Source organism: Silurus aristotelis (genome assembly GCF_946808225.1).
Source record: "Silurus aristotelis genome assembly, chromosome: 11".
Lineage (NCBI taxonomy): Eukaryota > Metazoa > Chordata > Actinopteri > Siluriformes > Siluridae > Silurus > Silurus aristotelis.
Window position 1 is genome coordinate 15,560,957 of NC_139584.1, and position 15,119 is coordinate 15,576,075.

A 15,119-nucleotide genomic window follows, 5' to 3' on the forward strand; every position below is an offset into this window, starting at 1 on the left:
ATTGCTGGACATTAACACCTGAGAACAGCGGGATATTGGTTGCACTGGCGCAACGCTGGCGACTAAGAGGTTAAATATTAGTAAAAGGTAACACAAGTGAACATAACATGCAGTTTTTAAATGAAGGTTTTTATTATTGAAGGAAAACAAAATCCACGTAACCTAATAATAGCTTGGGCCACCCTGAGCAGCAACAACTGTCTCAATTACTTTCTTTACTTATTTGTTTATGAATTTCTTTGGATCTTGGCATGATGTCTAGCTTTTGATGATCTTTAAGTCTACTTCACTTTGTCAGGCAGGTCCTATTAAAGAGATTTCTTGATTGCGAACAGATGTGGCAGTAATCAGGCCTGGGTGTGGCTAGAGAAATTTAACTCGGGTGTGATACAGTTTAAACAGGGGGGCAAACACTTTCACACAGGGCCATGTGGTTTTGGATTTTGTTTTCCCTCAATAATAAAAACCTTCATTAGAAAAACTGCATGTTGTGTTCACTTGTGTTATCTTTTACTTATATTTAAATTAAATTTAATGATCTGAAACATTAACGTGTGAAATAAAATACTTTTTTGGCTACTCGATAAGCCTGAATTTTCTGTCTCATATCCATATTCGCACAGATCAGCAATAAATTATCACAAATCAAGATTCTCGGCTCATAACCCATGCAAACATTATACTGGCTTGAAGAATCTTTTTTTGTTTTCGTGAATATCCCAAATGAATGCAGCAGCATGACAATCTTATTAAACCCCACAGGGGATATCAGATTTTGTCCAACCTAGAACAATACAGCGCTCTACTAAAGTGCAAATCTAAAGTGTAAAAAAATTGTACAGTGTTCCTGCATTGTATCTTTCCATGCTGTTTTTCTAAGCAGATGATCTGGGGATTATTTGTTGCATGGTTTTGATAAATGTCCTTTAATTAGGGCTGTCAAAATGAATGCATTAATGACTACATTTTAACAACACTAATTTTTATTAACATGCAATTAATGTAGCATGCATTTTTATAAAAAAATATAAATAACTAAATATAAGAGGTGAAATTAAAACCTTCAAGGTAACACACATTAATTCCTTTCTTTAATTAGATATAAAAATAATAATAATAATAATAAACCACTAATATTTTGACTTATGATTTTTGTCATTTAAAACACTATAATTACAATAAAAGATTTACAAGAATGTTTTGTCTTTATGCTCCATGTTGATAAAGCTTCAATAATAATAATAATAATAATAATAATAAACCTACATTTGCATAAAGCATCCAAATTTGTCCATGCCCGTGAAAAAGTTTTAATTTAAGGTACATGTAGAACGGATACAAATGTGCAATTAAGTTGCGATTAATCACGAGTTAACTCATGACAATCATGCGATTAATTGTGCTCAAGTATCTTAACAGCCCTACTTTGAATAAATGCTTGTTTAATACAGGCATAGTTAATAGGCCATTACATGGTTTAATAAAGCTTTGCTTAAAGATTCCGGTCGATAAAGTGATTTACATATTGAAAATAGCAAAGTAGAGTATACCTTGACAGACACACACTCAGCAAAAAAAATCTCCATTATGGAAAAACTGCAATGACAAAAATTGCACTGAATAGCATAATCTTTGTATGAGTCTGTAATTATTTAATCACTTGCTAACCTGGTGGCATGACAGTCTCAGTGAGACGGGAACCTGCCGTAGGCGCAATGGTGTTGCAGTGGATGTTGTACTTCTGGCCTTCAATGGCCAAAGTATTGGACAGACCCAGGAGGCCCAGCTTAGCAGCACTGTAATTTGCCTGACCGAAGTTCCCATAGATTCCAGCGGCCGATGAGGTCATGATGATTCTGCACAATGTTGTTCAGATCATTAGTGTCATTATATATATTTTTTTTTTAAATAGGGAATGTTATGTATATATTACCTCCCAAATTTTTGGTTCTTCATGTGATTCCATGCTGCCCGGGTGACTAAGAACGAACCCCTCAAGTGTACTCTGTGTATAAGGTCTAAATAAATAAGAATATATAAAGAATAAATAACTGTTAAATAATAAGACCTTTAAAAAAGTGAGAGGACACTAAACATTGTTTGTGCATTTATTTACTGACGGACTGCAACACAAAAAGGGTACATAAAGTTTACTCGCAACCTCTGCTATTCTTCTGTATAAATGTGATACAAATACAGAATTGAGAGACAAAAGTCAAAGAATATGTGGGAAAACCATTAGGACTGGATGCATCAGGGTCTAGTGGAATTACAATCCACTCTGCACCAACAGCACTTAAGCGCCAAATGCATTATAACATGTGCTCATACAATAAATTTAACACTTATGAGTTCATACTCTCTAGAACCTTAATCTGCTATACTGAGTAAATGTTCGAACAATCGAACAATCTGCAGATCGAACAATCTTACCTGAAAGTGACCATTGCCAATGATTCTTCAAAAAAGATATAAAACTAAAGTTTGCTTTCACATCGTTCTTGCTTCTAAAAGCAATAAATTTTCTACCTTTTGTTTCAAAGTTCCAATACCAAACATAATCTGGTTTATGCACCAGAAGTAGTAGTATTTATTTAGTGTTAAAACCCAACACTTGTATAACATGACCAAATTTTCCATATCCTTCACTGTCATGTTGCTTCGAAAGGTATGATGATTTTATTCTCTAAATATTGCAGCAAGCGAGTCTGACAAAGGCTAAATTGTGATGTCTAGACGACTGGGTCAGAGCATCTTCAAAACTGCAGCTTTTGTGGGCTGTTCTCAGTCTGCACTGCTCAGAATCTATAAACATTTGTCAAAGAAAGGAACAGCAATAAACCGGCAACAGGCTCATGGGCAATCCAACAGACGAGCTCCTGTAGCTCAAACTGCTGAAGAAGATAACGCTGGTAATGACCGACAGGTCGTGACTGTTTTGGCAGCAAAAAAAAAAAAAAAAAAGTGGGGGGGGGGTTAACAGACACACAATATTAGGCAGGTGATCATAATGTTAAGCCTGATCGATAAACAAAGTTATGGCTGGTCGGTGTATGATAGTTATGATATGCGGTGAACTATACCTGGAATGAGATGTTCAAAGAAGGACATGGCATAATGGGAAAGTGGTAGCTCAGTGGTTAAGCCTTTGGACATCTCATCAGAATGTATGTGTTCAAATCCCAGCACCACTATGCTGGGATTGGGTCCTTGAGCAAGGCCCTTAACCCTCAAATGCTCAGTTTTTTAAACAAGATAATTGTAAGTCACTCTGGATAAGGGCGTCTGCCAAATACCGTAAATGGTCACGTGTTCACAATTTTTGTCCATAGAGTGCATTTTTCCCTCCCTAACGCTGGCTCCCTAACGCAGTCAAAATCATTTACAATGTGGTGATGATTAAAAAGGTCACAAAACATTCTACTTTAAAATCAGCTATAGGTGTTAAATGTGTTCTTATATAGGTAACAAGTTTAAAAGTCAGTCAGTCGATCTAAATGCAACCTGCTCTTAACAAAGTTGAAATTCAATCCAATATATTGTTTATATACACAAGACCTTTTTCTATACAGCAAAAAATAAGCCTGGGCTGAATATGTGCTTTAGGTTCTTTTTTAGAAGAAAGTTTAGAGTTTATAATGACCACGCGTGTGAGTAGTATACACCAACACAAAAACTGTACGTTTGAATGAAACATTCCTAATTGAACGTGAACTCTCGTGCCTCAGCATTCGCTGTTGTGCAGGGTTGGCTAGTCTCAGCAAAATGTCCAGCCTAACTACATCTCTAAAACTGCGTAAAAAGACTTGACATACTGTAATTCCTCCAAAACTTCAGACATTAGAAATGAGAGTGGCACATTCTTCTTTGGGTAGTGAAACATACATTTCTAATTTGTTGTTTCGAAACTAACCCGATTGGCCATAAAAGCCCTGGCAACCCAGCTGAAGTGACAGGGGGCGGGGGGTATTTTCAGTTCTGCAGATAATTATTCTGTAGCTTGAACATAATGAATCCTGCATTCTTTAATAAACTGAGTAGAATCTCATACCTGCTGCTATGAACTTCCAGTCACCATGGTGATTTTATTAACCCGAATTGTATCCGCTATGAAAGGCTGCCTGAACGCAGCAGAGACACTTTTTTGTGTGTGTGCATGTGCGCGTGTTGGTATGAGTGGGTGTTTTTAGCTACTAGCGTATTAGCTTGTGAAAACGAGAAGGTTTTTTGCCACCTGATTTGAAATAAGGAGGACATCACTATAAAATGTTAACACCTCGCATAATTTAGGGCAAACAGAATACTGTACTCAGCAATCTATTGAACAAACTGATCAGGATGCAAATGTATCAAATAGAGAGCTGAAATGATACACTGTATACAACCATCCCTTTCAGCATACATTGTTGACAGGGGGGAAAAATGCAAGCAATTAAGTTGCCAAGATTCAGAATGTAGAGCTAAAAGCATAATGAGAAAAACAGGGGTGACCATGGCAATGTAAAACTCCCTGAGGCATTATGAGGAGAATTCTTTTGAAAAAGAAACAGCTCCTCTTTATATAATCATTTATAAATCATTACAATATACACGTATAGAAGAATTAAGGCAAAGAGTACAATAATTATAAAGTTGTTCAGTATGAGAATATTGTGCATATGGGATTACATCACCAGTTTTCTGGGGAGTACAGTATCTTATTTTGTTTTTTTGAGTGATTCATAAATTAATCCTATTTGTCTGAACCATTTTATACATTTCTTGACTGTTCTGTTTCTTAGAGAAAAAAAGGGTTTGGCTAAATGGGTGAGCAGAGAGGTAGCGACGTTCATCTTATCGTTGCTCCAAAGTCTCAAACTGACTTGTGAGCAAAGTGCAGACCCTGGTGGGCGAGGGGAAATGAAGCATGTATATCTCAGTGCTCCATGCTTGCAGAACTGGAGCAGTCTTGCGAGAAAGCATCCTGCACATTCACTTTACTGCAATACTTTTGTGTCCTTACAATTTATGCTACATGTGTGCACTTTGCAACAACTAAGCTCACAGATAATGTTCAGAGCCCTCATATTGCACACCCTCACACGGCCTATTATACATGCTGTTTAAATGCCTTAAAAGAATACATGCAATTGAAATTTCTTCACCATCCTGATCAGTACGTACCCCAGTCAAGGTCACTAGTCCTAGCAAAAGATCGGTCACGCAGGATCCTTGAAAATCGAAGAACAGAGAAAGAAGTCCATTAAGATCCATGGTTTTTATAAAGAAATGTACAAATTTGATGTATGAAATTCCATAAATACAAAACAAACTCACCCAGCATTGTTAACCACAATATCTAAAGAGAAGAAAACAACATTAAATCACACAGCTACAATTCACAATAGTGCTTGTGGGGGTTTCTCATGATGCCATAAGCCACTTTTAAAATCAGCACCGGGAAAAAGAGCTTGCTAAAATATTTTAGGAGATCATTTTGATTACTATATTGAAACAAATTCGGTCACTGATGAATCTGAATTGAATCCAAATATTTGTTTATAATAATTGTCGTACTGTAATCATTGCAAATAATTTTCTTAAATACATTTAATTCACAAATCAAACTTTAGTAGGTTTTTTTTTTTTTTATATGTACATTTGTTCCAATGAGACATCATTATAAAAAATTATAATAATCCTATTTTCCAACCCATTCCCTAATAATATTCTAAACTGTTTCCTATCCATCCAAATACAACTTCACTAGATTTAGTGCTGAGTAGGCATATTATATTATATTTTCACACCAGTATAATTCTAAGTAGGGGCTACATTTATTACAATTTACAATATTATCACAATATTCTAAAACAATTAGTACATTACTACCGGATTATGCGATTGTCTTCTCCAAGGACACATGGATTCTTATTTAATAAATACGAAAATGTAGAAGACAGTTGTTCCTGGGCAACTTTCCAAATATGACAGACCTTATCCAAGAAGCATCTTCCCAAATAAGACAGGAGTAATGCTTTAAGGTATTAGATCAATTTAAAAGCCACTGTCAAAACCCAGCATAGCTGAGCTCGTTGGTTCTACATTGCATCCGGAAAGTATTCACAGCGGGTTATTTTTTCCACATTTTGTTATGTTACAGCTAATTCCACAATGGATTAAATTCATTATTTTTCTCAAAATTATACCAACAATACCCCATAATTGACAATGTGAAAGAATTTTGTTTGAAATCTTTGCAAATTTATAACAAATAGAAAAACTAGAAAAAATTAAAAAAATAAAAATAAATGTACATGTACATAAGTATTCACAGCCTTTGCCATGACACTCAAAATTGAGCCCAGGTGCATCCTGTTTCATCTGATCATCCTTGAAATGTTTCTACAACTTGATTAGAGTAAATTCAGGTGATTGGACATGATTTGGAAAGGCACACACACCTGTCTATATTAGATCCCACAGTTAACAGCGCATGTCAGAGCACAAACCAAGACATGAAGTTCAAGGAATTGCCTGTAAACCTCCGAGACAGGATTGTATCGAGCCACAGATCTGATGAAGGGGACAGCAAAATTGAGCACTGTGGCCTCTATCATCCATAAATGTAAGAACTTTGGAGTCACCAGGACACTTCTTAGAGCAGGTCGCCCAGTCAAACGGAGCGTTCGGGGGAAAAGGTCCAGTCCCTGAGGTGACTCTGGGTCCAAACCCAATGGTCACTCTGAAAGAGCTCCAGCATTTCTCTGTGGAGAGAGGAGAACCTTCCAGAAGAACAACCATCTCTAAAGCACTCCACCAATCAGGCCTGTATGGTAGAGTAGCCAGACGGAAGCCACACCGCAGTAAAAGACCCATGAGCACCCGCCTGGAGTTTGCCACAAGGCACCTGAAGGATGCTCAGACCATGAGAAACAAATACTGAACTATTTGGCCTGAATGCCAACCGTCATGTCTGGAGGAAAACAGGCATTGCTCGTTAGCTGACCAATACCATCCCCTACAGTGAAGCATGGTGGTGGCAGCATCATGCTGTGAGGATGTTTTTCAGCAGCAGGAACTGGGAGACTAGTCAGGATCAAGGAAAAGATGAATGCAGCAATGTACAGAGAAATCCTTGTTAAAAAACCTGCGTTCTAGACCCCAGACTGGGGCAACAGTTCATCTTCCAACAGGACAAAGAACCTAAGCACACAACCAATAGAACAACGGAATGGCTATGGGAAAAACTCTGTGAATATCCTTGAGTGTCCCAGCCAGAGCCCAGACTTAAACCAGACTGAACAACATCTGGAGAGATCGGAAAATGGCTGTGCACCGATGCTCCCCAGCCAACCTGATGGAGCTTAAGAGGTTTTGAAAAGAAGAATGAGGAGAGACTGCCCAAAAATATGTGTGCCAAGCTTGTAGCATCATACTCAAAAAGACTTATTGGTGTCAAAGGTGCTTGGTGCGAAGGCTGTAAATACTTACGTACGTGACTTTTTTTTTTGTTTCTTTATTGCATTTCTTTATAAATTTGCAAAGATTTCAAACACACTTCTTTCACGTTGTCATTATGGGGTATTGTTTGTGGAATTTTGAGGAAAAAATGCTGTAACATAAAATGTGGAAAAACTGGAGCAACATTGCGTAATTAATATGTGTTTAGGATTTTTGTTATTAAAAATATATACGTTAAAATAAATGACCATATTGCATTTCTTAAGGACTTCACTATAAACATAAACATAAAGTTTTTAAACATTTAATTTAAACAACAATTATTTATTCATGTATATGTTAAATAGAATACAAAATAAACAATCTAAAAAATATGATATAAAATATAGACAATTATGACAGTGGTGATTCAAAACTCTAATTATTCCCTCAATCTCAGTTTGACTATCCTGCTTTTACTATGACTTCGATTGAATTGATCATTAGAATCCCCCATCCAATCTATCCAATATGATTTAACTGAGAGAGAAGGGGGTGGGGGGGAAGCACCTATTCGTCCAAATGCATCCAAAGCAGTCTGAATGAGTTTTTCACCATCTTCTACTGAATCTGTAGGAAAAATAAAAAAACATTTAAAATGAATTGCACAAGTAAATATATGTTAATATATATAAATGATCCACAATAAATAATGAACATATCTCACAGATTCCAGATTACGTACCATAATTTGCCACAGCTCTGCCACCTTTAGCTTTTATCTCTTCAACTACTTTATCAGCAGCTGCTGAACTCTTTCCCCCTCCCTTTATATCACCCCCGAGGTCATTCACTGTGTACAGAACAGACAATTGACAGGCAGTTTCATATTAGATGATCCAGCATGAAAAAATTTAGCAGATTTACTAAGAATATAACCTACCAACCACCGAAGCTCCTCTCTCTCCAAACGCTAAGGCATACTCTCGCCCAAGTCCTGAAAAAAACAGGCCGGATTGCACTTTATTACAAGTGAGCTGTACATGGACTTTATTAGAACTGCATACTCAATTTAAATACTCAATACTGAAAAATAATGATCAGTTAAACACTTTACATAAAAAAAAAAAAACATTGGTTGGTTCTCATTAATATTCTTGTTTCAACATATAAACTTTTATTTTTTTATTTATTATTTTTTTTTTTTTAAGTTAGCTGCGAAAGCATAGCGCTGCTATTTCTGTTGCCCTTTGCTCTATAAACACCAGGCACAGTTGCAACAGTGACACTCCATATAAATGTGTATTGTTCACTGTGGTCTTCAACATCATTCTATTCTTATTACTGAGGCTTTACAAAAGATAAACGACTAAAGTACAAGGGCATAGAGACAAAACTCTCAGACATAAATACATATATTTAAGCCGAGCTATAAATAAAATTCAGTTAAAGACACAAAAATGTCACCAAAGTTTGAACAAAGCCAGGCTGTGAGAGGTGTTGCTGCAAAATTTGAACTTTGCTAATAAGAGCATTTTTCTGATATTAAATTTATTCCTACTGTGGTTTTTAATCATTTGGAAATATTTTACTTTTCAAATTTTTTTTTTTAGCTTTTCATTTGTCATATTTTCTTTTAGCAAATGTTTCATTGTTAAATGTTTAACATTGGGATTTGGGGATCTCTTTTTTCATATGGGTGTTGATAACGGTCAGAACAATTTACATCTTATAATATTTTCTGGTAAATATGAGACGTGATCAAATATAGTCAACAATCTATAGACTTTCGAGCTTTGAAAAGGTATATTCCTGTTTAGGAATTACACTCATTTTTATAGTCCCTCCACCTTCGCAGTCTACAACAAATATTTATAACAGTTACTGTGTCCAAATAAGAATGAATACCCAGGGATCTCCTGAGATGCTTTTTCAGGCATTTATTATAAATCTTCCAGTTGCTGCATGGTTGAGAGTCTTTTTGGCTTCGGTTTAGTCTTCGGTATGTGAAAAGCACATACGCTTGTTCTGAGATCAGGTGACTGACTCAGCCATTTAAGACCATTCTATTCCTTGCATTTAAAAGGTTGCTTCCACTATGTTTTGAATCATTATCCATCTGCACTATGCAGGCCATCCTATCAGTTCTCGGAGTGAATCTGCACAGAAAGTGAAACTCTTTATACTTCAGAATTTATCTTGCTACTTGTCAGCAGTCCCAGTGACACAGATCTATTGGCAGCCACACATGCCCATGCCATAACACTGCCTCCCCATGTGTGACAGATAATAAGATACGATATACCTTTATTCATCCCACAGTGGGGAAATTTCTTTGTTACAGCAGCATAGATATGTAACAAAGTGTTACATATGATATGGTAAGCTTTGAATTATGAACCCCTTTCAATTTCTTCTCCATACTCTATTCTCCCAATCAGTCTGGTACAAGTTAATCTTGGTTTTACCTGTTTACAAAAAATTTCTGAGCCCAGAACTGAGCATTTTTTAAGCACTCTTAATATTTTTTGTTCTTCTTGAGTGTCATCAGCAGTCTGCATCTTGTTGTAAAGTCTCTGTCTTTACATTCATGAAGTCTCTTGATTGTAGACTTTGACAATGATGTGCCTACATCCTCAAGAATTCTCTTGACTTTCTTAAATGTGATGGGGACACAATTCGGCAATTATCCACTTTAGTTTTCTGTGGTCCTCAAATCCTTTTAGTGTTGCTCAACGTTTCCCATCTCTCTACAAAAATATTTGTTCTGTATTTGCTCTAAATGATGTTGGTAATGACACTGTAACAGTGTAATGCAGAATCAGTTATATGATGTACAGGATAATTACAGGGTAGGATCCACTGTCTGTCTGGCAGAGGGTTTATGTAGAATCTGTAACATTTTATAATAGTCCCAGTTTAAATGTAAATACATCACTATTTTGTGCTCAACACCAGGGGAGGACGATGGGACAATGTTACAACATTAATTTAGTAATACATTTATTACTGAAATGTTTCACAAATCTGTTTTTATATATAGTTTAGGCATACTCATGCACAGTCGCACTGAGAAGTTTCAATCCTAAATTATATCATGAATCACACTTTATACGCTAGTCCAGTGAGCACCCTCCCTGACGGAGACACAAACAAACCAAGAACAACCAAACGAAGGCAGGTTCTTCTTCTATGTTTCCTCCTATTTTTGGACAGGAGTCAGGGTCTAAAAATTGACAACAACAAAAAAAGCGCAAAAACCACTGATCCTTGATTACGATATAAGTCTCAAATGTTTTTTCACTCATACTGCCATTCCTCAGCTGTACATAAAATCAAAGAAAATTGCAATAAAACCAAAAAAATTTTTTTTTTTATATAAACCACTTCAATTAATATACTCAGTCTTGAAAAATTAAATATTAGCTTAAAAAGGCAACACATTAATATAGCGTTAGCCCTTTCCTCAGTTTTATAATAACCCTCAACCACCGTGGCGGCTTTTTATTAGCTTTTCAAGCATGGCTGGGGGATTTGCCAAATCAGCCAGAAGAGAATTAGTGAGATCAGGCAGTGATATTCAGCAGGATATGCATTGCAGTCCGATTTCTAATTCGTTCCACAAGTGGTCAGCGGGTGGTCTCAGTACTGGCTTTAACACAGCGGCATTCCCATGTTAAGCCATATTTGAATTTGTAACTCAGCATACAATGACAATTTCGTGTGCCTTCAACTTTGTGGCAGAGGTTTATGGAGGACTCATACATAGGGTCATAGCCCGGCTTAAAATGATTTGTAACCCTAACCCTAGTTCCTTGTATATGTCCATGTTCATCATTTAAACAAAAAGTACAATTGAAATAAATCGTAATGTTTGTTTTTTTTATTCATATTTAAAAAGGAAGCAAAAAAACAAAACAAAAAAAACAGAGCAGCGGGAGGAAGCAGTCAGTGCATTAAAATTAAACTATGCATACATTTTACCTGCAGGCTTCTGTGAGCTCGAGAAAACTTAAATACTGCGGGTGGGAGCGGGAGAAAATAACATTTTTGCGGGAGCGGGACAGAAATATTCGTCCTGTGCAGGTCTCTAGTTACATCACCTAGAACTGGGAGTAATATGAGGAAACAGCAGTCAATTAAAAAAGAAACTTCAGTAGTGTGCAAACTTGCGATTAAACTGGACATTATTAAGACAGCAGGTGTCGTTCCCTTTAAATCTTTTATTTATAGTTTAATTTAATGTATAGTTCAGACGAGAAAATATACCGCATCACAGACACCACCACTAGGCGATCAATAACGAGACTAGGCTAGATCTAAACCTACAATAATGCCAGAAAAACAGAAAACAAATTCACATTTAGAAGACAAGCATTCCAAATGTACAGTCTCTCTTTTAACAATAGAGATCGACAATTTTGAGGATACAATATTCTCATCAAATTTTCTATTCATTTAGAGCCCCTGTCTATTATAAATCATTACAAAATCACCTTTCTCAAGTTGCCATTGTTGACTGAGCAATCCAATCATTTACTTAATCATTAGAAGACTCTAGAACAGGTGAATGAGGTGAAGAAAAAAAAAAAAAATCAATCATCCACAAATGACTTCCGTGTATTTTCACTGCTTGAATTCCCTCCACTCTTCTGGGAAGATGTTCCACTAGATTTTGGAATGTGCTTATGGATATTTGTGTCCTGCCACAAGCATGTTACAAAAGGCAGGTACTGATGTAAGCTCACTTTGTGCACAGGGGCATCAACATGCTGGAACAGATTTGGGTTTCTAAGTACAAGTGAATGCAAAATGTTATTATAGCGCATCTAAAAACGGCCGGTACAATTGAGTGCCTCCAGCTTTGTGGTAACAGTTTGGAGAAGAACCACATAGAGCAGGAAAGGTCAGGTGACCCAATACTTTTGGCAATATAGTGTATTTAATATGGAAGTGGAGCCACTGGATATGACTTTGTGTATCAATAAAAATGTTGACATTGATTAAATCTGCTGGCAAGATTTTTAGTACAGTTTTAGTGTTAGAGTTTAAGTTTAACCTCTTAGTCGTCAGCGTTGCGACAGCGTGACCGATTTCCCGTTGTTCTCAGGTGTTTAGCAATAGATAAAATAAAATAGAACAAGAGTAACCATGACTAACTATACATCATTCTAAAGCTCTAAGTCAAGTCAAGTCAAGTTTACTTGTATAGCGCTTTTCACAACAGACATTGTCTCAAAGCAGCTTTACACAAATCAACAGTCAAGGTGAATGGTGTGAATTTGTCCCTGATGAGCAGCCGTGGTGACTGTGGCAAGGAAAAATTATTTTAGATGTTATGAGGAAGAAACCTTGAGAGGATCCAGACTAGAGTATGAATGAACACCTGAGTTTAGGGGGAGGGAGAAAAGGATCAGACACAGTTTTAGATAAATGTTAAAGAATCTCATTTGTCATGAAAATCTTCCAGTACTTTTCTGGATTGCTTCAGGACTGATTTCATGTATTTATATATGAAATAAAAATAATGTTAAATGCAGGAAATGTATATCCATGGCACTTCATCATCTATAACTTAATATCTTTTTGAGCAATATCAACTTTGATGGACATAATGGACAGTAAAGCTCAAAGAGTCTTCTTTTTTAAAGATATTTAAAATGTGTATGTAGCTCATTTTTATCAGAAACTTAACATTTAAAGTTAGATAGGGCATTTCAGCGGCGAGTCCCAAAAGCTGTGGCGAAGGCTAACAGGTTAAGTTTAAGCAGCCACTGCTAGTCTGGTTGGAGACTACAGTTGTATAATGCTTAGGACTGCAGTTTGTATGAACAATTCTGCATTTAAGGACCCATCACCTGAACTGTACACCTCAACAATAATGGGACTATAATGAATGGATATTCCATGCCATCTGGATGAGATCTCAGGAGGGTTACCACCTCAACACTGGCTTGCTCATTAGGGATAAAATGATCTCAACTAAACGTATAACCTGTTTATTTCTGTAAAGCTGCTTATGGACAATATCCATTGTTTAATGTGCTATACAAATACATTCAAATGGAACAGAAGTGTTGAGAGCAAAGCCTATAAACAATGAAAAGTTTGTTTACATGCTGCACTTCAGCCTTCAGGCTTACCCATAATCCCCTCTGTGCACTACCATACAAGAGGAAATTAGGAAACGTATCAATTATTAAGCATGTGCGAGAATTAAGAGTATAAAAAGAAATATAAATTGTATTTTTTTTTAATCATCATGCTAGACACTAATACTGATCAGTCACATGGCCTGATATTGAGGATATTACATAATTGATCCTGATATATTAAATATGTACAATGGTGTAAACAATAACAGCTCTGAAATATGGAAATCTGTACTAAAGGAAGCTTTGATACAAACACAAGGCTTCACTGCCCACACTGAGGCCATGTTTTATCAAGACTCCACAACTAGAGAAGTTTACTGAAACCCTACTGTATGCACATGGACGTGTGATCATTAGCTAGTTGTTTGTTTGTTTGCAAACGAAAGTGCATAGGAAGTTTTGACTTTTTAACAAAAAACTTGCTTGCTTTCATACATGCATTGCATTGTTGTTTGTTGCTAAACACGGTGCGATCTAATTTAGCAAATCGGTTCACTGCAGCGCGGAAGTTGTTATTGTTGATACTTCCGGTCCAGATATCTAACCTTGTTTCATCATTCTTTTTCTTTAAGATTGCTATTCAATTGCAATTCACACGTGCATCTCAGATCTGTTTGCTGACCTGCTGCTTTCTCCCCGAGCACAGAGACTGCAAGCTGCTTGAGTTAGCAGCATTAGCAGGTTATAAACAGTTTAAAACAGGGCTCTGTCGCCTCTCTACTCACCACCGCCGGCTCCCGTCACAAGAACGACTTTTCTAGCAAACGACAGCGGTGCAGACATGATGAAACCCTCAGTCCGTGTTCCTGCAGGTGAACTGACTGCGTTTTTCTTGACTCTTCACCTACTTCCTACAATGGACTTCAGGACATCGCGTCATCGCATCCGGCCAATCAGCGCTCTCCCCGGGCCTCGCGACTCCCTGTTCACGGAGCGCGTGCGTTGAGAGCTCTCACGACCTGTAGTGCACAATTCACTGATGTTTCTTTCCAGTTCTGCATGTGTTTACTTTCCACATAACAGGCTCGATCAGGCTACCAAATACCTCAGATATATAATAATTCTTTGTTGATATCGCCGAAAATATATAAAATACAAAATCCTATACCAAAAGCACGTTTTTCTTGTTAACGGAGAGCACAGCTACATCTATGTATATTAAGGTATAGAGTCCATTTGCTATCTGGATAGACAAAGTTCTTTCTGTATCCACTTTAGTTTGCATATTTAGGAAGACAAAGTCTTCTAAGAATGCTGAATTTGTTAAATTATGATTATATTTTGTCACTACTTTTGTCACTACTGATAAAATGAGCAACTGTACTAGTAGAATGAATTTCCTTCTAACAAATAACTTGTGTATTTAGATCACTTATCTACAACTTACCTGAATAAAATACTAACAGAAGTAGTCAAACCACAATGCAGCCTTTCAAAAGTCTTTCATCAAATTGCAAATGTTTTTGTACATTCGTTTAATTGATTGTGTACAATTGTCTGCTGTCTCCTACATTATTAGTTCTTTATCTCATATTGATCCAA

The 15,119-nt window shown here is 36.6% G+C and overlaps 1 protein-coding gene across 1 annotated transcript in view; it reads right to left on the reverse strand.

The window, feature by feature from the left end:
- The window catches only part of hsd17b4 (hydroxysteroid (17-beta) dehydrogenase 4), a 23,722-nt gene extending 9,164 nt beyond the window's left edge, over positions 1 to 14,558 (reverse strand). Inside the window, exons 1-8 of the mRNA XM_083553696.1 lie at positions 14,303 to 14,558; positions 8,366 to 8,419; positions 8,168 to 8,275; positions 7,993 to 8,052; positions 5,317 to 5,338; positions 5,164 to 5,210; positions 1,934 to 2,018; positions 1,669 to 1,856 (exon numbers count right to left, since the gene is read on the reverse strand). Coding sequence (XP_083409822.1) covers positions 1,669 to 1,856; positions 1,934 to 2,018; positions 5,164 to 5,210; positions 5,317 to 5,338; positions 7,993 to 8,052; positions 8,168 to 8,275; positions 8,366 to 8,419; positions 14,303 to 14,360 — 622 coding nt within the window. The 5' untranslated portion in view covers positions 14,361 to 14,558. The remainder of the gene's footprint in view (positions 1 to 1,668; positions 1,857 to 1,933; positions 2,019 to 5,163; positions 5,211 to 5,316; positions 5,339 to 7,992; positions 8,053 to 8,167; positions 8,276 to 8,365; positions 8,420 to 14,302) is intronic.
- Between the last annotated feature and the right edge of the window lie 561 nt (positions 14,559 to 15,119).